The sequence below is a fragment of the Poecile atricapillus genome, chromosome 9 (assembly GCF_030490865.1).
Source record: "Poecile atricapillus isolate bPoeAtr1 chromosome 9, bPoeAtr1.hap1, whole genome shotgun sequence".
NCBI lineage: Eukaryota > Metazoa > Chordata > Aves > Passeriformes > Paridae > Poecile > Poecile atricapillus.
The window spans coordinates 6,709,899-6,733,811 of NC_081257.1; the positions used below are offsets into that span (position 1 = coordinate 6,709,899).

The 23,913-nt window shown below is 44.6% G+C and overlaps 1 protein-coding gene across 4 annotated transcripts; it reads left to right on the forward strand.

The window, feature by feature from the left end:
* The first annotated feature begins 14,539 nt into the window (after window positions 1-14,539).
* Window positions 14,540-23,605, forward strand: TSEN2 (tRNA splicing endonuclease subunit 2). 4 transcript variants are annotated; one of them, XM_058845369.1, is made up of 12 exons: window positions 14,540-14,609; window positions 15,450-15,639; window positions 16,371-16,452; window positions 17,107-17,143; window positions 18,800-19,283; window positions 19,381-19,458; window positions 19,918-19,968; window positions 20,579-20,717; window positions 21,721-21,757; window positions 22,389-22,500; window positions 22,903-22,992; window positions 23,411-23,605. In XM_058845369.1, the coding sequence occupies exons 2-12, from the start codon at window positions 15,466-15,468 to the stop codon at window positions 23,468-23,470; spliced, it is 1,344 nt and encodes a 447-aa protein (XP_058701352.1). In that variant the 5' UTR covers window positions 14,540-14,609; window positions 15,450-15,465; the 3' UTR covers window positions 23,471-23,605. The 4 variants fall into 4 exon arrangements, with proteins under 4 accessions (XP_058701352.1, XP_058701351.1, XP_058701354.1 ...); XM_058845368.1 differs by having other exon boundaries at window positions 14,586-14,603; XM_058845371.1 differs by having other exon boundaries at window positions 14,602-14,615.
* The last annotated feature ends 308 nt before the right edge of the window (window positions 23,606-23,913 follow it).

Consider the following 23,913-nt stretch of genomic DNA (forward strand, 5'->3'; position numbering starts at 1 on the left):
AGATTGGCCTGCTAATTTCTAGAGCAATTTTTAAGCTTTCACAGAAGAAGGAATGGAATAATTTCTTGTCTTAGCAAATGACAGCTATTTGTATGCAACTCTGTTAAGGACAGCTTTGCATCCAAATTAGTGCCTGGAACAGAGCCAGAACTCTGAGGCAATCAGTGGGGATGGCAGGATGCTGGCTGAGGGCACAAGTGACAAATGTCTCCTTTTTCCACTTTACCCAGCAGTTTAAACACAGAGAATTGGAGCTGTCTTACTCTTCCAACCAACACAGACACGGAAATCGCTGTGCCCCTGACTCAGCAGAGGAGGGGAATTGCCTTTTGCAACTGCCCCACGCCAAGCACTGAGCCTGGACATCAAAATTAATCTTTTACAGGCACTTCTGGAAGTGAAACCTGTTGACCAAGAGCGTGCAGGGTCTTGTCACCACACGGGTGACTCAGCACAGGGACAGTGTGGCAAAAAGGAAGTGATGGAGAAGCAGTGACAGGACTGTCAGGTGGCCACTTGTGCTGGTCACACCACATTTATGACAAAATGAAGCTCCTGGTGTGCTAATTTTAGTGGCCTGATATGTTCTGGAATTGGATACAGAGTCCTTGTTAATGAAGAACCATCATGGAAGAAGCTGAATTAACTCCATGAAATATTTGCTGGTTTTCCTAATTCAACAAAATGACAACTCATTTTAAACTTCTTGTGCCATCCACATGGCCTCTGAGGCATTTTCCTGCAATCAGTGCTCTGATGTAGGGGAGCACAGGGTCCCTGATAATAAAGGATTTCTCTTTGGGACCATGACATTTCCCTTTTCACAAAGGAAAAATGCTAAATTAGCTAATACTGTTTTAAAAGATGATTAAGCTCCAAAAGAGGCTGTGCATGAAATAATAGCCAGGTTATACTTTATCTGCTTATGCTAAAGTGGAAAATAAGTGGTGGCAGAATGATTCCTCCCCTCCTCTTGGTGCTTCTTTGGGAAAAGGGGACAAATCCTTCCTTGTGGGAAGGAGCAGAGGTGAAACAGAGCTGCTTCTGCTCCATCCACTGGAAGACCTGGAAGCCTCAGTTTAGCAAGCTTAGACTTCTGCTTCAGTCTTGAATTGAAATTCTTGGTGAATCCTGAACTTTTGTAGCCAAAACAAAACTCTGGGGACACTCTTGGAATAATCCTCCGGCCACAGAAAACCGAGGGATAATTCTTGGCAGGACTCTCCTGCACTTCATGAGAGCCTTTCCAATACTCCTGCTTTATTAAACAGAGGAATTGCTCTGGATTCTCCCTCCTTCAAATCACAGCCCTCCACATCTCCGTGGAAGGGCTCCTTTATTCCCACAGCACCCAGGCTGTCCCATAAATCACACTTGTACAACAAATAGGATTAATTACGGACCCAGAAATATCCTTGCCCGCACTCCCACCCCTGCACGGCCCACAAAGCCCTGTGCCAATTAAAATATGTGGATTATGGGTTGCTTCCCCAGGGTCACTGGAAAGCTAAGGGCAGATGCTTGGAATCCTCTGGCTGTCAGGAATGCTGCTGCTCGTTCAGACATTAGTCCCAAATAAATAAATAATCTGAAGCCAAGTTGGTTTTCACTCTGTTTTGAAACCTGATGTTGATGCAACAGGGCCTTGCAATAGAGCTGTTTGAAAAAGACTGTGAAAGTTTCACCTCAGGACCAGACAAAACCTCATGAATTTTGTTAACAGCAGGGGTTTGGTGCAGCTCCAAGCTGGGAAGACCTGCTTGTGCTATACTTGCCCTTGATGGCCCTCCCAGGTCTTGGGAATCACAGGATCACAGACTGGTTTGGGTTGGGAGGGACCTCAAAGCCCATCCAGTGCCACCCCTGCCATGGCAGGGACACCTCCCACTGTCCCAGGTGCTCCCAGCCCTGTCCAGCCTGGCCTTGGGCACTGCCAGGGATCCAGGGGCAGCCACAGCTGCTCTGGGAATTCCAACCCAGCCCCTCCCCACCCTCCCAGCCAGGAATTCCCAATTCCCAATATCCCATCCAGCCCTGCCCTCTGGCACTGGGAGCCATTCCCTGTGTCCTGTCCCTCCATCCCTTGTCCCCAGTCCCTCTCCAGCTCTCCTGGAGCCCCTTCAGGCCCTGGAAGGAGCTCTGAGGTTTCCTTGGAGCCTTTTCCTCTCAGGTGAGCACCATCAGCACTCCCAGCCTGTGAGTGAAGCTCAATGACCAAATTTTCCATGTTGAGAGCTCAGAGAACATTCCCATGGGGAAGGACACGAGGGACTGGGTTTGCAAATGCAACTGGAAATTACGGAACAAAATTAAGACAAAAAACTTTGGTCAAAAAGTCAAGGAGCACTGAAAGACCATAAATCAGAGAATACTTTTTTTCCATGAAGTTCTGCTTCTTGGGATCTTAAAATGTACATTCTCAAACCTACTTTGGTTTTTAGGGTAAATTTTAAAGTCCTTTAATTAAAGTCCCTTAATCTTCCTGAGGTGCCTCTTTCTCTCTCATTACAAGAGCTTCTCACCATTAGAGGAGGCCCTAAAGAGGAGTGAGGGGTTTGTCCTGCATGGAATTCCTGACGTTTCTCTCCCTGTTTTTTTCTCCAATCATTTCTCTTCCCTCAGAATATTCCCTCTCTCCTGGCAGCCATGTGAAGAGCAAATTGATGTTTCTGAGCCAGGAAGGGTAAAGGGACCAAGGGCTGGAACTGTGGCAGGGAAGGAGGGAAAAGCTTCTGGGTAGCTTGACAAACACTGAATTGTTTCTTTATGGCAAGGAGCTCTTCTGAGATTTATCCTTCTATTTATGTTCAGCAATTCAGATCAAAGAAATACACAGTGGCAGATCTTTGAGCCTTGAAAGAAGCTTAAAAACATTTCATAAAGGCAGAGCAGGAGATGATTCAGATCAGGTTTGCTTTCAAAGTCCTCTGTGATTTTCTCAATTTTAGCAGAAGGGAGGAATTCACTTCAGCATTATCAGAAAATTTATGTTGAAGACATATTAATATTAATGATCAGTACAGACCTAAAGAGACCCAGCAATTTTACTGCTCTGCATGGGCTAAAAATCCTTTTTATCCCTTTCACCTCTTTTATGGCTGCAAAGATCGCAGCACTAGTTCCATAAAATGAACATTCTGGAGCTTTGACTGAAAAATCCTCTCCTGGAATTAGTGCTGTTAACATTGTTCCTGCGTTTTAAACAGGAACATTTTCTTTTGCAGTGTCTGCTTTGGTTTTTCAGAGCAGCTGATGCAGCTCCCTGCTTCCCTGAGGACTGGATTTACTCCAGTGTGAGCTGGCTGCTACTGGAAATGCTGCAAACAGGTAGGAAATCACAACCACACACAGTTCCACGTCCTGATAATGCCAGCAGGACATTTTACTGTCCCTGTCTGTCCCATGGCACTGCACAGACCAGCACTGGATATCTCAGAGGGGAGCTCGTGCTCTGGCACCTTCTTTTTGTTTTGGCTGTGCAAGGATAAGATCCAGCAGACTCCTGTTTTTCTTGTGGGATAACTTGGTATCTACTGCCTGCTTTCTTCACTGATAGTTAGAATCTAACTGGGAAAAAATGCTGCCTCACAGAATGTCATGCACAGCCCACCCCTGAACTCTAATTCAGCAGCCTGGATTTGGACATCCTGTGGTGCAAAAAGATGTTGTTATTATATCTAAAGTAGCAAAGTCCATATATTTAAGTTATTTCTGTGCACTGGCGTGATTTAACATTGCAGCAACGTGACAGAGACTAAACAGTGGAGTTTGCCTTGAGTTTCTGATATGTGGAAGAACCAGTGGTGAGATTAAGCTGCAGCAGTCTAAATCCCAGTGAGGGGCTCCAGATCTTCCCTAATTCTAAAAATCAAGAGGCAGAGCTCAGCTGGGTGCCAGCCAGCCTTCCAGGGCTGTGTGTGGCTGTTCTGGACCCTCTGAACACATCACACATGGCAAGGAGCAGCAGGGCTGCCACTGCAGGGAGGTCAGGCCACAATTCCAAAATCCATCTCGGTTTGTGAGGCACTGCTGGAAAGGGAGAAGTTCTGCTGCATCCATGGCATCAAGGGGAGGGACTCTTCCCTCTGGAATTTAATATAACCTGGCTACTTCTTGGTGAGCACGAGCTCAAACCCAGGCAGTTCAGGTCTGTTTGTCAAATGTCACTCATTTCTCCCACAGCCATGGTTCCCATCCTAGCAGAGAGGAGACTCTGCAGAACTGTGACATTTGACATTCATTTTTCACATCTTCCTTTGAAGCAGGAGGAAAAAAACTCACACTGCAGATTAGAACTACCTGGAGACTGGTACAGTTTAGCAATTCCTAACTTTTCTTTTTTTTTTCTTTTTTTTTTCTTTTTTTTTTTTTTTTTGGCACATTTGGATACTTCAATTTGCCATCCATAAAAATCTGGATTTCCATGAGAAGACTTTGATTAAGAGTGCTTTAGAGAGCCTGTTCAGATTCCTGCCTCTTACCTCTGAGAGCAGAATATTCCTTATGGAGCAGGGAGGTTTATGGGGATTTTAAATGTGCATTATAGATACTTAATAGGATGAAGGAGTAAATTTGCATTTAGATGGATGCTACCATTGCTGTGAATACATAATCACTTTGAAATGAATTTTTGGATTTGGAAATGAATTTTAAGGATTCTTAAAAGGAATTATGAAAAATAATAGGTCTTAAATAACACTGCTATTCTCCTATAATATTAGAGTTAGTGCTATGGGAGTGACTTCATTCCTTTTTTGAAAATAGAGGAGTGAGTAACTGAGGTGTTCCTTGTCCAGTGCCTGTCAGGATGGGCAAAAGAATCCAGAATTTAGACTCTTAATCTGCCTAGACCCTGGTGCCCCTAAAAGCCTGCTGGAAAGGTGTCAGAAATGTGGCATTTTTGTGAAAGTCTGTGAGGAAAGTGTATAGACCTTGCACAAGAGCCAGTTGCTGGTTTATTTATTCCAAGTATCGGAATGCGACCGCGAGTCATTTTTTAATCAGACGCTGCTCTCTCGGGGGGCTCGGACACCCATTGCAGGAATTGATGCAATCCTGCTCCAGTCTTGCAATGAGCTGTGGTCAGAGTTTGCAAGACTTTCCCTCAATTCCCATTTCTGCCATCAGGCTGTCACTGGGTAACCCTGCTGCTCATGGAGATGGGATCCAGCACTCTCACATCCCAAGATTCCTGCCTGAATCCCGGGATACTGACTTTGTGTGGGTTCTGTGCTGCCTGACACATCACTGAGGGGTCTTGGAGGACAATCACCACGTGTTTATGTGTATAAGAAATTACACCGACTACAGACACTGCAGAAACTTCTTGGTTGGTGAAGCCCGGCAGGTTTAGCTCAGGTTCTGGAGCACGGGGTCAGAGTTTCCACACATGTGACCAAAATTAAAAGGTTCCAGAGGTCAGATTGGGCCCTCAAATCCATCGGTGCTGTGGCCCACATCAGCGAGCCCTCAGTGACCCACGTGCCACGATGGCTTTGTGCAGGTGTCACTGGGTGAAACTCAGCAAACAATTCTGTCTGCAGGCTCAGGGCATGAGCTGGAACCAGCAGTTCCCTCTCTTGGAGTTGTGTTAGCTCTACAGTACGAGAAAAAACGAATAAAAATCCATTTTTTTAGCTGCTGAGCTGAGCTGAACAGAGGCCAGAGCTCTCCTGAAGCAGCAGCACTGAGAGCTGTCTCATTTTCTGAGGGGAGCTGCACTTCATCTGAACCAGAGTGGATCTCAGGGAGCTTCAGCATGAGCCCACTGCCTGTTCCAGCCCTGCTGAGAGCCAGGTGGCAGAGAGAGAATGTTCTGTCCCTTAATGGTGAGACAAACACTCCAGGCTGACCACCCCAGCACTGCTTGCACCATCAGAGTGTTGACTCAACAAGATGGGAACAGGAGGGAAAAGCTCAGCAGCAGCTGGAGTTTGCCAAACACCGGTGGGCACAAATACCTCCCCAGGAGAGGAAAACCAGTCATTTAAAAGCTGGGTCTCTTGAATCTCTCCATTTAAAAGAAGGCAACAGCCTGCTCAGAAAAACTGCACCAACAGCCCAGCAAGCCCCTGAAATAATCTGCATTTTCCACCTGGTTCTCAGGTTGTCATCTGGTGGGGTTAAACTCCTGGGGACAGACTTGCTGTGTCACACACCCACTGATACTTCACCTCTGAAAGGGCAGAGAGGGGGCTGTGCCCACCGCCCCCCAACTTCCACAGGGAATAAAGGGAATATTCCCCGTGCCAGGCAGCTCTGCTGTCAGACCTGTACCAAGCAAGAAAATGAAATTCCTGCTCACTCTGAGTCTCACGCTATGGAATTCAGCCCCGGTAAAACCCTGAAGCTGCAGAAGTGGGAGATGCTTTCAGAAAGATGAGAACAGGCTGGGGTGTGAGGAGCTTCAGAGCCTTGGCAGATGGGACTGCAGAGCCTTTTCTGACAGAAAATGAGCTGAGCCACAGGGAGATGAATGAGCTGACACCCAGAGTTCAAGTGTGGGGAAGTTTATTTGGCCTGCAAATGTCTTGATTTCCAGCCTGCTGTCTATACCCTTCTTGGGACTAAAAATAAATCTCCAGACACAGTAAAGAAAGACATTTGCTGGCACTTGGGCCTGATTTAAGAATTAAAAAAGAAGGAAACATTAGTTGCATTTCTGGAAAAAAGAAAGCACTTAATCAGCAAACCAGAGTTCCTTTAAAACATCGCTATAGTTAATTCTCCTTCCTTTTACTAAGCAGTCTTCCCCTTCAAGCTTCAATAATTATTTCTTTTCCCAACAAAAGACAGAAATAGTTTTAGAACAACTTTTACTAATGTATACTGTGGCATATCGTGCTTATAAAATCTTTTTAATCTGTAACCATTTAACTTTTCCTGGCAAGATAAATCCAGGGCGATACAGATATTTTGTAAATACCACTCCAACTCAGCATCTGAGTCAGAGCAGATTATAAAAGAAAGTGGCATTTCAAACAGAGCGGGGCTTGCAGGGCAGCAGGACACGTTAAGAAAGAATTTTAGGTTGAAGCAGAGTTGAGAGTTCAGGATGTTCTGCCTGGCACAGATGGCAGCTCCGTGCCCTGCACTCTGTGAGGGCATTTCTGAGGTCAGCAGCCCTCCCTGGGGGAAGTGACTCAGCAGAAGCGTAAGTGATTTCAACACCTTTGGTATAAATTCCATAGATTAGTAATAGGAACTTTACAAAACTCCTGCTAATTCGGGACCTGTGAGACCTTCCACTGAGTAACTTTAAAAAATTTACAGGCACTGCCACAATATTTGCATTGCAGCAGCACCGGGGACTCGAGCGGGAGCAAGATTTTACTTTGCTGCATTTGAAAACAGCCCCTGCCCCACCACAGGGAAAGGCAAGAACAAAGCCCTGGCTCTCTGAGTTCACCTCTGGAAGTTTGGTGTCTGTGCCAGAGGTTTGCTGTGGGGCTCAGGGAAGATGCAGAAGCATCAGGTGGAGATCACACATCCACCCCAGCTCACGTCCAGGGATGTGAGATGCTCCCAAAACCCACAAAAAGCCCCATAACACTGCCCATTCTTTCCAGCCTGCCTGTCTTTTACACAGCTTGACAGATGGAAACAAGATTTCCCTGCTGTTTGCACTTCCTTTTATGAGTTATTTACTTTTTTTTTTACTTTTTTTTTTAATCTGGAGCCTGGGTTTGAGACACTCCTGTGCCCACAGTTCTGCTCCTGGGGAATCCAGACAGTGGCTGCTTGTGGCTTAGTCATTGTTTAAACAAACCCACAGCTCACCAGAGCTGTGTGAGGAGAACTGGCCTGCTTTATTCAGTTTATAGGTCTGTCCTCCAGAAATAAAACTGTCTTTTTGACACATTAGGCCCAAATTTGCCATAGTTACTGCATTTGCCACAATAAAACAGGCAGGCCAAAAGAAGTCCAAACACTTCTGTAAGAAGCTTTAAAGAGCTTTGAAAGCTCTTTGTCATTATTTGTTCCAGAGTCCAGTCCCAGGATCGTGTAATTAAAAATCAACCCTTCAGTTCCAGCCTTGTGACAATATCCAGAATATTGTCAGAATATTCTGAGTTGGGAAGGGCCCACGAGGATCATCAAGTGAGGATCCATAAACCCTCAACCCCAACATTCCCACACCAAAAGCAGCAGAGCCCAACAGGTGGTGGGGAAATGGAAAAAGGGATTTAATCTGCACTGGAATTCAGAAGGTGCAGAGAGAGGTGAGGAGCAGAGCACAGGAAGGGCAGGGACAAATGAGCCAAGGAACTGCACAAAGAAGTGCAAATGAGACAACCAAGCCACCAGGAGCTGCTCCCTCGGTTTATGACAGTAATTGTTTGCCTTTGTGTGCTCATAAAGGCATTTCAAATAAACAGAACATTTCCTAGTATAGGCCATGGCACTGTTTTCTTCCTGGTAGAAGTTTCAAGAATACCAGAAAATATTAAGATGCTGACACGTGAAACTCAACAAAAGAGCAACAAGCCTTTTCCTGTTATTAAACAAACGGAAAGTAAATATTCCAGATTGGGATATATTCCATAAGAGGATGTTCTGGGTCTGGTTGTTTTGGGGTGATTTTTTTTGTATTTGAAAACATATATACCTTTGGCAACGATTTGGTTTGTTTCTTTCAGTTCTTAGAATGTGATGATTTGGGGGTTTTTCTTTGTTATTTTGTCCTTGTGTCAGCTGTGACACATGAACCTAGACAGCATTTGGGATGAGCTCTGAGACACGTTTCAGGTAAAATCTGAGTTCCATAGGATTGGTCCTGTGCAGAAATCTTAAAGCATATTCCTGGATCAGGCATGGAATGGAGTGACACCAGATTTTCATCTTGTTATATAATAAAATAACTTATTCTGCTTCCTTAGCATTGTAAATGAGGTAAAAGTTTTGGAGCCAAACTCAGTTTTAGATGTTAGACTCACAGCTATGGGAATTATAAATCACTGGAGTCTTGTTTGAATGTGGTCCTGGAAACTGCCTTAAAATGGTCTGCCACATAGTATTCCCTAAAATTCTAAAATATTCTATCCCTTACATTTAACAGACTGAAAATGCCTGGGAAACCAAAAGAAAGACAGAAAATAAAAATAAAATAAAAAAATTAAAATTAAAATTAAAATTAAAATTAAAATTAAAATTATAAAAATAAAAATAAAAATAAGAATAAAAATAAAAATAAAAATAAAAATAAAAATAAAAATAAAAATAAAAATAAAAATAAAAATAAAAATAAAAATAAAAATAAAAATAAAAATAAAAATAAAAATAAAAATAAAATAAAAATAAAAATAAAAATAAATCTGCTGGGTTATTCCTCGAACAGAATTTGGTAATCTTAAATAAGGCCTTGTTTTCAGCTCCCTGGAATTCCCTCACATCTGAATGAAATTACTGCTCTCTGACCTCTTATTAATGAATGGGGTTGCAAATCAGAAAAACAAGCAGTGAGAAGTTCGTGAATAAATGGGCCCAAAGGCTGCTACCTACAGTCTGTTTAAAACTGGGAACATGAAAAAGTCCATGTGCTCACAAAACTCTCCCTTCCAGCATCCATTAGATACCCAGGAAAAGAAGGTAAATATTAGGCATCAATATTTGAAGAGAAATGTAATGAGCAAAGCAGTTATTTAACAATTAGGTGGGTGTTTCTAAAAATCTGAGCTGCTGCTTTAGGGCTCTGCACTGCCCTGAATGCAAAAAAGGGCCATGCAGAGAAAAACTGGAATCAAACAAGAAAGATTTTTTAAAAAAAACACTAAAAATCGGGGAAACTTTTTCTATTTGTTCCTGCAAGTTAATACAAAGCACTTAATAATTTGAAAAACATTCGAAAAAGCAAGAGAGGCAATAATCAATACCTGAAAGGTCTGCCAGCCCTTATAGGACTGGTTTGAGTGTCTAAGATGTGCAATTTAAAGGTGGTTTTTGAGTGTTTTGTGCCTTTTTAGAGGCAGGCCCAGGTGCATACTTGACTGATATGAAAATCTATCTCCCATTTACATCTTGCAGTGGAGCAGAACAATTGCTCTGCATTTTGCACAGGGTTGAGTGGAGCCCTAAATGAAAATTGCTGAAACATGGACACCTAGTGGAGACATGCAGCTCTTACTGTGCTCTTTCCAACTGAAATACACACCAAAAAAATGAACTTTTACTGCTCATCTTGCTGGAACCTGGAGTTCTGTGCCCAGCCCAGTGCTGAGCCACACGAGGTGAAGGTGATGGAGTCAGGATTTGGCCAAGCAGAAGCTTTGCCTCATTGAACAGCTCACCCAGGGGACTGATGGAGCAGAAAAACTAATGACCCACGCAGAAACAAATGGTTCTTCAGCAAAAGGTAAATAAACCTGGGACTGGAGCTCCAGGGATGGGTGGAAATCAGGGGGTTTAAGTGCCCTTAATTCCCCCTGGAATGGCCAGCTCAGAGCTTTTGCATTTGTTTCCAGGGGGAGAAGGAAAGCAGTGGCTCTGGGGAGGCTGGATGCAGAGAAAATTAATGTTCACATCATTTTCAAAAGCATCTAGAACAGAAATTGAGGGCAAGGAGTGCCTGTGATGCCCTCAGAGAGCCCTGATGGGATGGGATGGATCCTACAAGAATTCCACATCCAAAGTGTGTTTAACCTCCAAGAACACACCATCACTGTCCATGTCTGAAGTAAATATACTCATGACATACTCACCTCTAAAATCTTCTTTTCTCATGCTGTTCCCTTCACTGCCATCCACCTCGGGATTGCTGCTATTATGGGATTCCTCACTGGGCTGATGCTTGGCCAATATTTGACTTGTCTTTTTTTGTCTCCTGTGAAAACCATCTGAAACTAAGCAGAAGCTAACCTTGATTTATTTCTTTAATAAACAGAATTAAGATGCTGCATGTTAATAAAAATGAAAAGTATTCCCTAGTTGTTTTGGTTTTGGTTTGTTTTTTTTTTTAAGTTTCCAAAAACAGTCCTATATCTCTGTCAAAGTTAATGCAACCAGAATTTCCATGGGAATTTCTGTCATTCTGGGGAAACTGGAACTGGCTAATGTAAATAACTACAGCCCATCCTCCCACTGCTGTCCACATCACCTTGTGAGAAAGAAAAGGGCTTTATTCAGAAAGGAGACCATCATCACGGGGGTTTTGTGGGTTACAACTCGGATGGGATAACAAAATTTTACAGGAACGTTCTGTCAAAGCCAGACAGAAATTATTACAATGACAAACCATGACTTGAATTTCATGGGATTCCATGCAAAACCCTTTTCTTTTCTGGCACGGATTCCAAAGTTACCTAAAGACACTGCAAGAACAGATCATTCTTTTATGATTTTATGAGTAGCTTTCTACACGGGTAAACAGTTTTACAGGCTGACATTTCTGTTTCTTTTAATAAGCCGAAGCATGTAAAATATGTATTTAAGGAGTACCTGGCCTGTATGTTTTGGCTGAGGTAGGACTGAGAATTAACTCCCAACTGCCTCTAAAATCCCCAAACACTGAAAAAACCACTTTGGATAACAAAACTCCCCTGTACCTTCCTGCACATGGCAACTCCATTTTCCCAGGGATAGAAACTTCATAGCACAGTAACTAGTTAATATGAGCTGTTAAATATTAGTTCATCTAATATAAAATGAGCTCCTATTTTATAAATTTCTTCCAAATGTTTCCAGCTGGGCTTTGCAGTGGAACAGTGCTTGTGGAAGGACACAAACCACAGGCAGGCTGAGAGCACAGCATTGCAAACCTTGTGCAGATTTTGAAGGAAATCGCCTCTTGTGTGGCCACAGGAGGAGCTCAGTGAGCCTGGCAGGGAGATCATGTCTTGCCACTGGGACTGGTTTTCAGCTCTACTCCTCCACCAGGGCCTGAGAAATCTCATGACAGCACAGAGCAGGAGCATCTTCCCCCTGGAAAGGCACTGGGAGCTCAGAGGGATTCCTGTGGATGCACTGGGTCTTACATGGATGCCATAATATATCCATATTTACATCCATAGAGCTTGGGATGGCAGTGCAAACAATGGGACATTGAGAGTCAGGCAGCAAAGGCAACTGTGCCAGGGTTGAAGGGTTACAGCCATGGTGGTTTAGGGAAGAGTCAGGAATCTGACATTGGCTCGGACCTTAATTTAATAATGCAATAAATCAGCAGAGTATCAAGAAATAGTAAGCAATTGAATACTTTGAGTTAGAGCAATGAATCAGGCAGAGACAACACGGAATTCTCTGTTCCCATCCTGCCATTCCCGAGCCCAGGGACTGGAGGGCAGAGGGGGAGAGCTGAGGGATGACTCTGCAGGAGCTCGCACTCTGCCGCACTGCAGGCACAGCAGCAACGCTCCGGGAAGGGAAAACAAATCCTGAAAACTCCCAGGAAAGGGATCTCCAGTGCTTTCAGTGCAGCCCTGTGTCTCAGGCAGGATTAGCTTTATTTGTTTGTTTGTTTGTTTAACCTGCTCTGAGAAGTCCCAGTGATGGACACGGTACAATCCTCAGCGTTATCCTCACTCATGGGTACAATATAATTTTGCAATATATTTTGCTCTTCCCATATTCCAGGGGTCCTGCAGGACAGTGCAGGTCTGTTTTGTGCATTTTGCCATTTCTAGACTGGGCTGTTTCAGCCTTGTCCCTCTGCCCTGGGCTCCTGGCAGCGGTGTGGCATTCCTGACTCGCTGGGATCCACCGTGACCCCCAGGGCCGCAGTCCAGAGCTGCTCATCTGCTGCCTCATCACAAACAGGGAGCCTGCAGACATTTGTGACAGTGTCTGTACAATTATTGACAGATAACAGAAATGTGACTCATCTAAAACTTGTCCTTCAGACAGCAAGTTCTGGCTGCAGCACACTCTGGGCTTATCAGGAACGGGAGCAGATATTTGCTGAATAGATAGGAGAGTGAACTGAGTTAATTGAGGCTGTGGGTTCCCTCCAAGGCTGCGCACTGATAATGCAATGTGAGTGGCCTGCAGCTCCTCGTGTTTTGTCTGCTTCTCCCTGCAGTGACCGTCCCATAGTAAATGTGTCTGCACAAAGAGAAAATGCAGATACAGCCAGCAGAGATAAACCCACTTTCATTCAAGCAAGACTTGATTTGACCAGTTCTGAAGGAATTTTGAATCAGAGTGACATCTTTGATGCCGCTTTCATTTTGTTGCCTGGAATATTTTAATTTGGGTATTTAAATGGCAGAGCTCTGAAAATGAACCTGAAGTTGCCAGTTGTACTTTGGTGACAGGAATACATCAGGCCCCTCTGAGGTTTGGCCTCAACACTTCTTATGCAAATCAATATCAAAACAAATTAAAAGACCTGAGCTGGTGTATCAAGCAAACCTCTGCAGGCAATAAGGACACAAGCTGAGTATTCTCATGGTTTGTGCAATAATTCCTGTCTGGCCTTGTAACCACAATTGCCTGCCCTTTGGCTCACTATAAAAAAAAGGGAGTGAGAGATAAAGCACCTCCTAAGGAGGATGTATTATTACAACTTTTCAACAGGGAATTCACTGATCTCTGTTGGGAATCAGAATTCTCTGCTCCTGGAGCCAAATGGTTTTGATCCTCCTTGTGTGACAGTGGCACCTCCCAGGGTAACCTCAAAACAGGAGCAGGTGTGTCGTGGTGAAGGTGTGACTGTGGGTTTGATGAGCAAGGCTCAAGCTGTAGAAAAAGGAATGCCGGGTCCTGAATAGTGAAAATGCTTTGTATTTTATTCAGGTGCTTTTATTTTACAGTTGCACAAGCACGTCCTGCCCAGTTCAGCCTCACCTGGTGGGGCAGCGGTGCCTTGGCCCTGGTGGTCACTGAGCCACGGCGTTTGTTCCGGAGCCAAACGAGTGGAACATGGTCCCTGTGTCCCCCATACCGCTAATAAATCATCTCCACCCGTGTGTCCCCTCCTGCCCCTGCTCGGGATCGCTCACTCCAAAAGCTTCTCCCACTTGGTCATGCCAAAGCCGCCAGCGCCGGGCGATTTGTCCCTGGGAGGGACATCCCTGAATCCCAGTGGGGACATCACCGCATCCCAGTGGGGACATCCCTGAATCCCAGTGGAGACATCACCGCATCCCGGCCGGGACATTACAGCATCCCAGTGGGGACATCACCGCATCCCGGCCGGGACATCACAGCATCCCAGTGGGGACAGCCCCGCATCCCGGCCGGGACATCGCAGCATCCCAGTGGGGACAGCCCCGCAGCGGAGCCGGGAGCATCCCTGGCTCGGGGCCGGCAGCCGGCACCGGGACACCCGAGCGAGCCGCTGCCGGTGGGACGGGGCCCGCACGGTGGGGATGGAGCGGGGCCGGGAATGGAACGGGACCGGGAACTGAGCGGAACCGGGAATAGAGCGGGGCTGGGAATGGAGCGGGGCCGGGAATGGGGCGGGACCGGGAATGGAGCGGGACCGGGAACTGAGCGGAACCGGGAATAGAGCGGGGCCGGGAATGGGAGTGGTTGTGTGTGTGGGCGTGGCCTGTCATGGGCGGGGTCATGGGCGGGGCGGGGCCGCGGGCGGGGCTGAGGCGGTCTCGGGGCGGGGCCGCTCCCGCGCGGCCTCATTGCGCAGGCGCGGTGGCGGCGCGGCGGTGACGGTGACGGTGACGGTGCGTGGCGCGCGCGGGTGGCGGGAGCGGCGCGGCTCGATCTCCCCGAACCCACCGGGACAGCCCAGAACCGCCCCCGGGGCCGGCTGCGGGTCTTGCAGCAGGGCCCGGCCCTCCTGGCGGGGCTCCCGGTGCAGCCCTGAGGGGGCTCCCGGTGCAGCCCTGAGGGGGATCCCGGTGCAGCCCTGAGGGGGATCCCGGTGCAGCCCTGAGGGGGATCCCGCTGCAGCCCTGAGGGGGATCCCGCTGCAGCCCTGAGGGGGATCCCGGTGCAGCCTCAGGGGGATCCCTGGCCCGCCGCCCCTCGCCAGAGCAGATCCCGGTGTAAGGCAGAGAATCCTGCCAGGCCTCGGCTGTTGGTGCAGAATGTGTTTTCTGACTGACAGAGTCGCAGGGTACCGAGCTGGAAGGGACCCCCAGGATCATCCAGACAGCCCCCGGCCTGCACACGCACCCCAGCAATCCCCCCCTGTTCTCACAGCGCTGTCCAAACGCTCCTGGAGCTCACGCTATTCAGAACTGCTCACATTTAGGCACTTGGATGGTTTCTGATTCTGTGCTCATTCCTCTGCTTTATTCCTGAATGTATTTTACTCATTTGATACTGGAGTTTCCTTCATAAACTCTCTGCTGAGGAGCATCCCTGGATACCTCAGAGCCAGATCCAGCACATCCCAGCCTGTGTTTGTTTGGTGTAAGAGTTACAGAATTAAAGCTGTGTTACCCTGCAGGATCCATGGATAATTTGTTACTGTAGAAGGGGTCTTGCTGAAACACAGAAAAATGGTTGAGCCTTAATTCCCAAGTGTTAAATCTTTTCTTTCCTCTTTTTAGGAGGATAAATTAAGAAATGGCAGAAGCAGTTTTCCACCCCCCAAGAAGGAAAAGGAGAGTTTTTGAGTCATACGAGGCTCCCTTTCCTGTGGACGTAGGGGGGAAGGATTTCAGACTATGCCAGGCTGAGATCATTAACAACAATGTGATTGTGAGGAACCCCGAGGATATTGAACAGCTCTACAACAAGGTGCTGCACCCTGTTTGCACAATATTTGTAGTGTTTTAAATGCAGGTAAAACATAACACTGCTTCAAATCTGCTGCCTTTATGCTTTCCTGCCCCTTCAGCCTCCTATGATTCTCCACATTTCCCTTCTCTCCTGAAATCAGTACAGAAGAATATATTCTGTATCAAATGTGAAAAGTATTTCTTGTGCAAGCAAATAACAGAATGAAGTGACATTGTGAGCTAAGAAATAGTTGCAAAGCCTTCATGTTTATGTCTCCTTTCAACATTTCATGCAACTTTTCAAAGCATTTTCTTGTTTTTAAAGCTCAGGGGGTTGAAATATTAATGTTTGTAAATGCTTGTATAATTCTTTTCACTTCAGAGTGATTTACTCCTGTGTAAAACAAGCTGTGTTAAGTTTTTTTTGTGTCTGAGTACAATTTCAGCAGCATTCTAATGCAGAGTTGGTTTCAGGTGTTGTTTTCAAACATTTTGTTGGCTGACAAATATTTAGAACTCAGGAAGAAGTCCCAGCACTCTCCAGGCTAAATGGGATTTAAACACTTGGTTAAATCAGGTGTTTAATACTGAACCAGCCACCAGCAGCTAAACAAGCTTTAGGCAGAACTGAAATGCTGGAGGAGTTCAGCTGTTTGTTCCAGCTGATCTCACCATTCCACATTTTATAACTGGGAAAAAAGTTAATTTTTATGCCATGAGATAATTTTGGGTTTCTCCTGTCCTTTGCAGGGCTACTTTGGAAAAGGGATCCTTTCCAGGAGCCGCCCAGTGTTCAGCATTTCAGATCCTCTGCTGGTGGCCAAGTGGAGAGGTAAATGGGGGCTGTTTGTACCTCAGCACTGCTCTGGTAGCTCTTCTCACCTTTCCTCACTCATTGAAGGGATATTTTTAGAAATTACATGCAGAAGAATAATCTGCTGGGTTGGATCAGGTGAAGGATATCTCTTCTCATCTCGTGCCTAGGAAAAATCCAAGAACATGAAATCCATGCGGATAATTTCGTAGTGCATTCTTCCAAACCTTCGCTGAGTTGTTGCTTGGGAAGACTGAAGTAAAAGGGTCATCCTGGGACTTTTCTTTCCCTAATTTTCCTGGGGTTTAATATGCAGATTTTGGTATCCCTGAAATCATGAGGGAAGGATTGGTATTCAGTCACACCCAGTCTGCTCTTGGCTGTTTATACAAAAACTCATTCTTTACTCACCTCGCCCCTGACAGTGAAGTCCCAGTGGCCATCACTGGATTTTATCCTATCCCTCCATGATCATCTAGAGACAAAAGTGTTACAGACTGTTACATTTGTACCTTTCTGGTTCTGCGGTGTCCCTGCTTGAAAAGTGAGACCAAAATGGCTTTGAGGACTGAAAATGGGGACAATTCCTAGGCTGCAGGTCACCCCAGAGATCAAAATCACACAAAACCATCTTTATATTGATGAAACAATGTATGATTTTTCTTTACACAGGTGTTAACACAAACATGCCCATAATTACATCTCAAAAGTAAGTTAATTTGCCTTTTTCTCTGTGTTTTTAGGAAACAGATTGTTCTGGTTTATATTTCTGTTACCAGGTTTCAGATTGTTGGTTGCATAAATAATGAGGGTGACTTGCTTCTATTTCTTCTCTCGTTATTTCATTTATGAATCACATTAGAAGAAGCAGAAATAGGGTGGGGGATGCTGCTCAGGGTGGTTTTTCATGTAAGTGTGTAGGTGTTGATTGAATAGAGGCTAAGGCTGAATGCATCCATAGAATGGGTAATTAATTAATTACAATTACAAGCATAATAAAATTTCTTCAGGTGAGGAGCAGGAGAAAGGTTTCTGGTGCAGGCTATTTAAAATATCTCTTCCCTTTTCATGTGGGATTTTTATGGCATAGCTGAAGCAGCTCTTGAACTTTTACAAAACATGATATTTTGCTTTTTTTTGAGTATCAGTTAACACTGGTAGTTTGTACACCTAGCAGAACAGTGTGTTGGAGCACATATTTATTTTTTTCTGCTTAAGTAGTGTATAAACTATTATGTGCAGGTGTATAAACTATGTGCAGGTGACTTACTCAGTTGGTTTTAACTTTAGGATAACTAAAAAAATTCACTTAAATTTGAAAATTATGCTCCTGCAGCCTTCAAATTTAGGTATGAGAAATAGTAACCATATTATTACTAATGCTGCCACAGTTACTACTGTTTGCAGATGCTGAGCATCAATAAAAGTGTGGTTTTATTGGTGCACAAAATGCTCTGCCTCAGTAGAGACCTGCAAGTGAAAATTAAATGATAATTAAATAATAGAACAAAGAGGAGCGTCTTTTATATAACAAAGAGCACAGCACTGAATTACCCAGCTTTATCAGGAACCTGCAGGGAGACTTGTATTTGTGTTGACACATGGAATTTGCATTTAATTGTCCTTGTTACCTGGGCTGAAATTGCTGCCTGAGGATTTTGTTCAGGGAAATAAAAAGTGCTGTACAATATTTGCACTTTCATGGAGTGAAGAGTCATGTTTCAACTGGATGTTATTTTCCAAGAGAAGGAACTGAAAAGGCATTAAAAACATAATTGAAAAATATTAGAAATAGTAGCTGAAAGTTGTAAATAGCTCAGTGATGGGATTATTGTCATTTCTCAGGGATATAACTGAGGGGTTTGGTTCAAAAAGTTGATTTCTTCTGGAGATTTTTCCACTGGTGTTTTTGCTGTGCCATCGCTGTTTTCAAGGCAGTTAAAGCAGAGTTTTGCAGCTCCTGCTCTCAGTCCTTGGCTGTGTAAAAGCTGAAGTGTGAGGGCTCTTGTTCCATGTTTAAATCCTGCAATTTCTGCATGGTTTTGTGGGGAATTCAAGCTTAAGGCTTCCATGGGAGGAGGAACTTTCTACCTGGTGAAGTTCCTGCTCCTTGAACCTGCAGCTTGTGCAGGGCTCAGCAATGGTGTTTGCTGCCAGAGAAATGTAAAAGGCCAAAGGCAGAGGAGGCAGCAGAATCCTGTTGTTCCTGAAGCTCCCAAAAAAATGGGAGCCCCATTGTGTGGATCACATTTGTGCCCAGCAGCTGCTGGGGGGGTGTTTGTGCACTGTGCTGAACCTTCTGGGGTTTGAAAGCGTTAATTAAAGGAGGGAATCCCTGGAATTCTTCATTCCTTGTGTTCCCCAGGTACCAGCGCCGTGTGCAGTGGGCTAAAAGTGTCCTGCAGGAGCAGGGCCTCGACGACAGCTCCGTCACCAAAATCCTGGAGAATTACACCAAGCCCTTCTCCAGAGGGGATGGGGCTGAACCAGCTGGGGACAGCTGCACCAGAGGGGGCCCAAACCCAGGAAATGCAGAACTGGGCAGGAAACCTGCTGGAGCCCAAAGTCCTGAGGGTCAGAACGGGGGCTCCGAGGAGGGAGGAGATGCAGCTGTGGATCCTGGGAGTGGCTCCAGGGACCAGGAACTCGGGGATTCCAGGGAAATGGCTGGAGAGTCCTGCCACAGGGACCCTCCTGTGCTCCGTGGCTGCGAGGTGAAGCAGAGCCCTGAACAGAGGGCTTGGCAGGGGATGGGCTCAAGGGAATGTGCTCCAGAATATGTGCTGGTGCAAGAGGAGGAAGAAGGAAGCTCCTGTCCTGAAGATGACTCCACTCATGCACAAGAGAACGTAAGAAAAAATATCCTAATCTTTAGAAAAAGCTACTTTCAGAACTCAGTATTTTTTCTAGTTCAAACATTTTAATACTAGTCAATTTTTCTTGTAGCTTGTCAAGAAGGAAGTATTAGTATGCAGAAAAAACCCATTTAGGATTTTTGAGTACTTACAACTCAGCTTGGAAGAGGTATGTGTCAAGCACAGTGCAAGTTATTTTGCTTTTCATCTGAAAAAGTATACCTTAATCTATGCTACTCACTGTCATTTGAAATATGTTTCTAAAATACAGGGTCCTTCTGTGTCTTCTAAGTACCTGGATTGTCTTAGTCATTAAACTTAGCTTTAATAAGCTGTGATAATTACATGAGATGGTTAAAAAATATTTGCTTTAGGTGAATAATCCCACTGACACAGAGACCAGCGACAGGACTTAAATATAGAAACAGCAGGAAAACAACATTTATATGAATCCTGTTTCAGTTCTGCTGCTTCTAAATATATTTGTGTTAGTTTTAACACCATGCCTTCAGCAGAGATGACATTGGTAGAAAATTAATTATTGAAGCCTTTGTTCTTGCAAGGCTTTGTGTGTAAACTACAGAAGGAATGTAGCTATCAGTTAAACTGACTCTGCTTGTTTTTTCAGGCTTTTTTCTTGGTGTATGCTCTGGGATGTTTAAGTATTTATTACGGTGAGGTAAGAGACTGGGTGAGTTTTGGGGATGCTTTTTCTCTGGATATGGTTTGGTCTGAATCTTTACCTGTGTGGCAGTGATTTGTGCTGTTAGCTCTGGAGGAGGAAATACCAAACAGAGGAATTGGGATGATTTTCTTACAAGTAACGGTATTTCAGTTTAGGAAATACAGGTCTGAAAGCTTTAAGTTTACCAAGACAAATAAAATTAAGCACTGTCTGCAGAGAAAGGATTTTTGTTGTAACTTAGGCAGGAAATACAGGAGAAATAATATGGTGAATAACTACACCTGAGATGGCAAAATTCTTTGGAGTTTTAAACATTAATTTTTTCAATCCATTATCCATGTAATGCCATAATAATTCAGATCTGTGCTTTTAGTTTAAGATTTATCTACCTTTCCTTTAACAGGGATGTTATGGGACTGATTGTGAAGCACTAAGTGGAGCACCTGGTTGGTGCTCTGAATTTAGGGATTCTGTGTTTCACTGTGTGCAGTTCATGCCCTGCAGCAGCCTGTGTGTGTGACATTTGATGCCTGGCTGTGATGCTGTGCAGCAGAGCATGGCTGGTTTGTGTTGGTGCGGTGACTTTGCTGTGTGGTGTTTGCAGGAGCCCCTGAGCATCGTGAAGCTGTGGGAAGTGTTCAGTGAGGTGAAGCCTGATTTCAAAACCACCTACATGGCCTACCACTATTTCAGGGGCAAGGGCTGGGTGCCCAAGGTGGGGCTGAAGTACGGCACGGATCTCTGTGAGTACCTCCCCAAAAATGGGATCATTTCCTCCTCAGCCCTCCTCCAGGCAAGGCAGAACTCCAGGCCCAGAGAGGAATTCAGAGGACTGGAGCAGCCTTTGCTACTTGCAGTTGGCAAAGGACATCTGGGTTTAGCAGTGAAGTTGGGATGTGAGTGGAAAGGAACGTCCCATATCCAGCAGGTGAAGAGACAGCTTGGAAGGTCTGTTTTCCTTCATGGGGTTCATAATTCCTCCAGGATTGCACTGAAATTCCCTTCCCAACTTTCTCCCTCCCCTTCTAAACACATCTCCTGTGGTGTTAATATGACAGTTAATATGACAGTCTCTAGAATAACAGGTTTGATCTGAGTCCACATTACAGTTCTTTTCACTTTATTCATCCCATTTAAGAGAATCTAGACTTCTGCTGAACTTACTGCCGAGACTGTTTCTGGAGGGGGTGGGGGATGGTTTCTGAGGAAGACAGAGAATGGACTTTTTTTATTATTGGTTGGGGGTTTAATATTTCAGAAGTAATTAGTGGTGTCCTTGCTAAGGAATCCAAGAACTCCATTTAGCTCATGTCAGCATAAGCAGTGCAGTAAATCCTGTTACTGCAGGAGAATGTGCATTAAAGGGAGGTATTTTGGGATGTGTGCAGCCCAGCAGGTGCTGTAATGCTGCTGAAGTTTGGGGGTTGTGCTCAGCAAGGCCTTTAGGTCAGTGTGTAGCTCTGGCTGAATTTGTCATCCCTGCCAAAAAATTCCATCCTAAACTCCTTCCTCCAGCAATTGCTAATTCCTCTGGTTCTTCTGCCTTACCTTTGACCTGCCCTGAGTCACTCTGCTGCTCTTCCTTCTCTCCACTTGCTGGGACAACCTAATTCAGAGCAGAATTCAGAAGAGTTGAAGTTTTGTCTTGTGAAATTAACATCTACAAATTAGACAATATTGATGGGCACTGGTATATTAAACTCATTGAAACTCTGATGTAACTGAGGTGTTTCTCTTTCATTTCAGTGCTGTATCGAAAAGGGCCCCCCTTCTACCATGCCAGGTTTGACACTCCTGTTTCTGGCTCATTCCTTTGCTTCTAATTAAATTTCACTCACACCAATTTAGCATCTTCACTGGTTCAGCACATACTCATCACTCAAAATACATTGCCAGCTGTGTTCACACCAGAAACGTGAAAATCCTTTTAGCAGAGGTACTAAATGACACCATTTCTTTGGTTTTAAGTAACAGGCATTAAAAATAACAAGTTGCAGTGGATTTAGTACTCATATGATGGTGTGTTCAGGAAAATAATTGAATTTTGTAACACCAACTTAAAAAAATCTATGGTCTGGGTTATTTATGTAATTTAAGAGAATTTTTAGAGATGGTAATTGTCTTTGTTTGTTAGCTAGTCAGGTTGAACTCCTAGATAATAAATTGGTTATAAATGTCAGCTTGGCATCAACAAAGAGAATGCTACAAACATCAGAAGGGTGGGAAGGGAAGGCACCATTGGGCACATCCACAACTTCATATTTCTCCTCATTTCCTTATAGAAAAAGACTCAGTTTCACAGCTTGCAGCCTGGCAGATTGTTTAATGCCAGTTTTTAGCCTCTAGTTCTTGAGTAGTCTTCAGAAAAGGGCAGTTTCCTTTCTGTGACTTGTCTTGCCTGCTGTGTTTTCCAGTTACTCTGTCATTGCTGAGTTGGTGGATGATAATTTTGAAGGTTCCCTTCGCAGACCCCTCAGCTGGATGTCCCTGTCTGGGCTGAACAGAACAACTGCAAACGCTTCCAAGGTACAGGTGTTGGGATGAAATCAGCTTTGGGATGATAAAGTTTGCTCCAAAGGGCAGGGACTTGGAGTGAGGCTGGGAAGAGAATCCTGCTGAACAATACGTTGATCAGCCAGTAGGGAGAGAAGTTTCCTTTGCCAATATCCAGGTGAATCCTTGAAGAATTATTATTAAATAATAATAATTAAAGTTCTGCCACCTGTAAGAATGTTAAAAGTTGTGTGAAGAACGGCAAAAAGACCAAGGGACGCTTATTTCCTGACTGCCACTTCTGCTTTTAAAGCCCTTTCCATCTCCCAGGATTTTCTTTTGAGCAATGAGAGTGAAATTTCCGAGATTTTCTGTGTGAGCCTCACGGTGCTTCCATAATCCACTGAAATTCCTGTGTTTCCTGGCTGCCCACAGGAGCTCATGCTGTGCTATTTGATCAGGCCTTCTGACATGACTGCAGAGGAGATGTCAACCCCAGAGTGCATGAAGAGAATCAAGGTCCAGGTGAGAGGTTCCTGCTGTTTTGCAGCTCCTGGGGAGAACTGTGCCTGGCATTTTGCCTTGATTTGGCTGCAATACAGTTAAATTCCTTCATGCATTGCATAAAGTGCATTGCAGGATCCCTACAAACATTAATCTCCTAATCTGAATGCAAAATGTTGCCAGTAGTGTGCATGTAAGCGTTTGAGTGGGGAAATAAGGATTTCTAAAAAAACCTGTGGAGGTGGCAGGGCTCAACTAATTTCAGAAATCAAAGGAGAAAAGCATGCATGAGTTCAGCTCACTTCAGGAACAAACAGTCATCTGCTAAAATATCTCAGTGGTCACATAATACTTATTAATTTTACACACCTAGTCCCTGTGCCTCACTGATTTTCTGTAGCTTTGGGGTTTTTTCCATAATTGCTGGGTTTTATTTCAGGAGCTGATTGTGACTCGTTGGGTTTCCTCCCGTGAGCGCAGTGAGCAGGATGAATTGTAACTGCCTGCACAAGAAAATCTCACTTTTTAAAAGCCACTTCTTGTTGTTTTTCACCTGATCTCATGATGAACTGTTCCCTCAGAACATTTTCTGCCAACATGTTCACTTGGTGTGTATAAATGCTGTATAAAATGAGGTGTAACATGTTTACTGGAGAGAATGTTTTACTGTAAAATGTAAGTGAACTGATGAAAGGGAAAAAATTAAATGTGTCCCAACTCAAAACAAAAAATAAAATATAAAAAGGTGCGTATTTGAGTAGTGGCTACACTGCAGTTATTAGGAACAGTATTTCTGGTATTATGGCAGCACAACCCTTGACTTCAGTCTTTGTGAATTGAGATTTGGATTTGGGGAGAGGTTTGGTTGTTGCAGTTGGGACCCTGGAACTTATTTTTACAATCACAGCTCAGAGTTGGGGAACTCTTCCCAGAATTTAAATT

Coding starts and splice junctions, on each gene's coding strand:
- TSEN2 (XM_058845369.1), top strand. CDS start 15,466: ATGGCAGAAGCAGTTTTCCACCCCCCAAGAAGGAAAAGGAGAGTTTTT. Junction 19,284..19,380: donor CCACTCATGCACAAGAGAAC/GTAAGAAAAAAT, acceptor TTTTTCTTGTAG/CTTGTCAAGAAGGAAGTATT. Junction 20,718..21,720: donor GAAGTACGGCACGGATCTCT/GTGAGTACCTCC, acceptor CTTTCATTTCAG/TGCTGTATCGAAAAGGGCCC.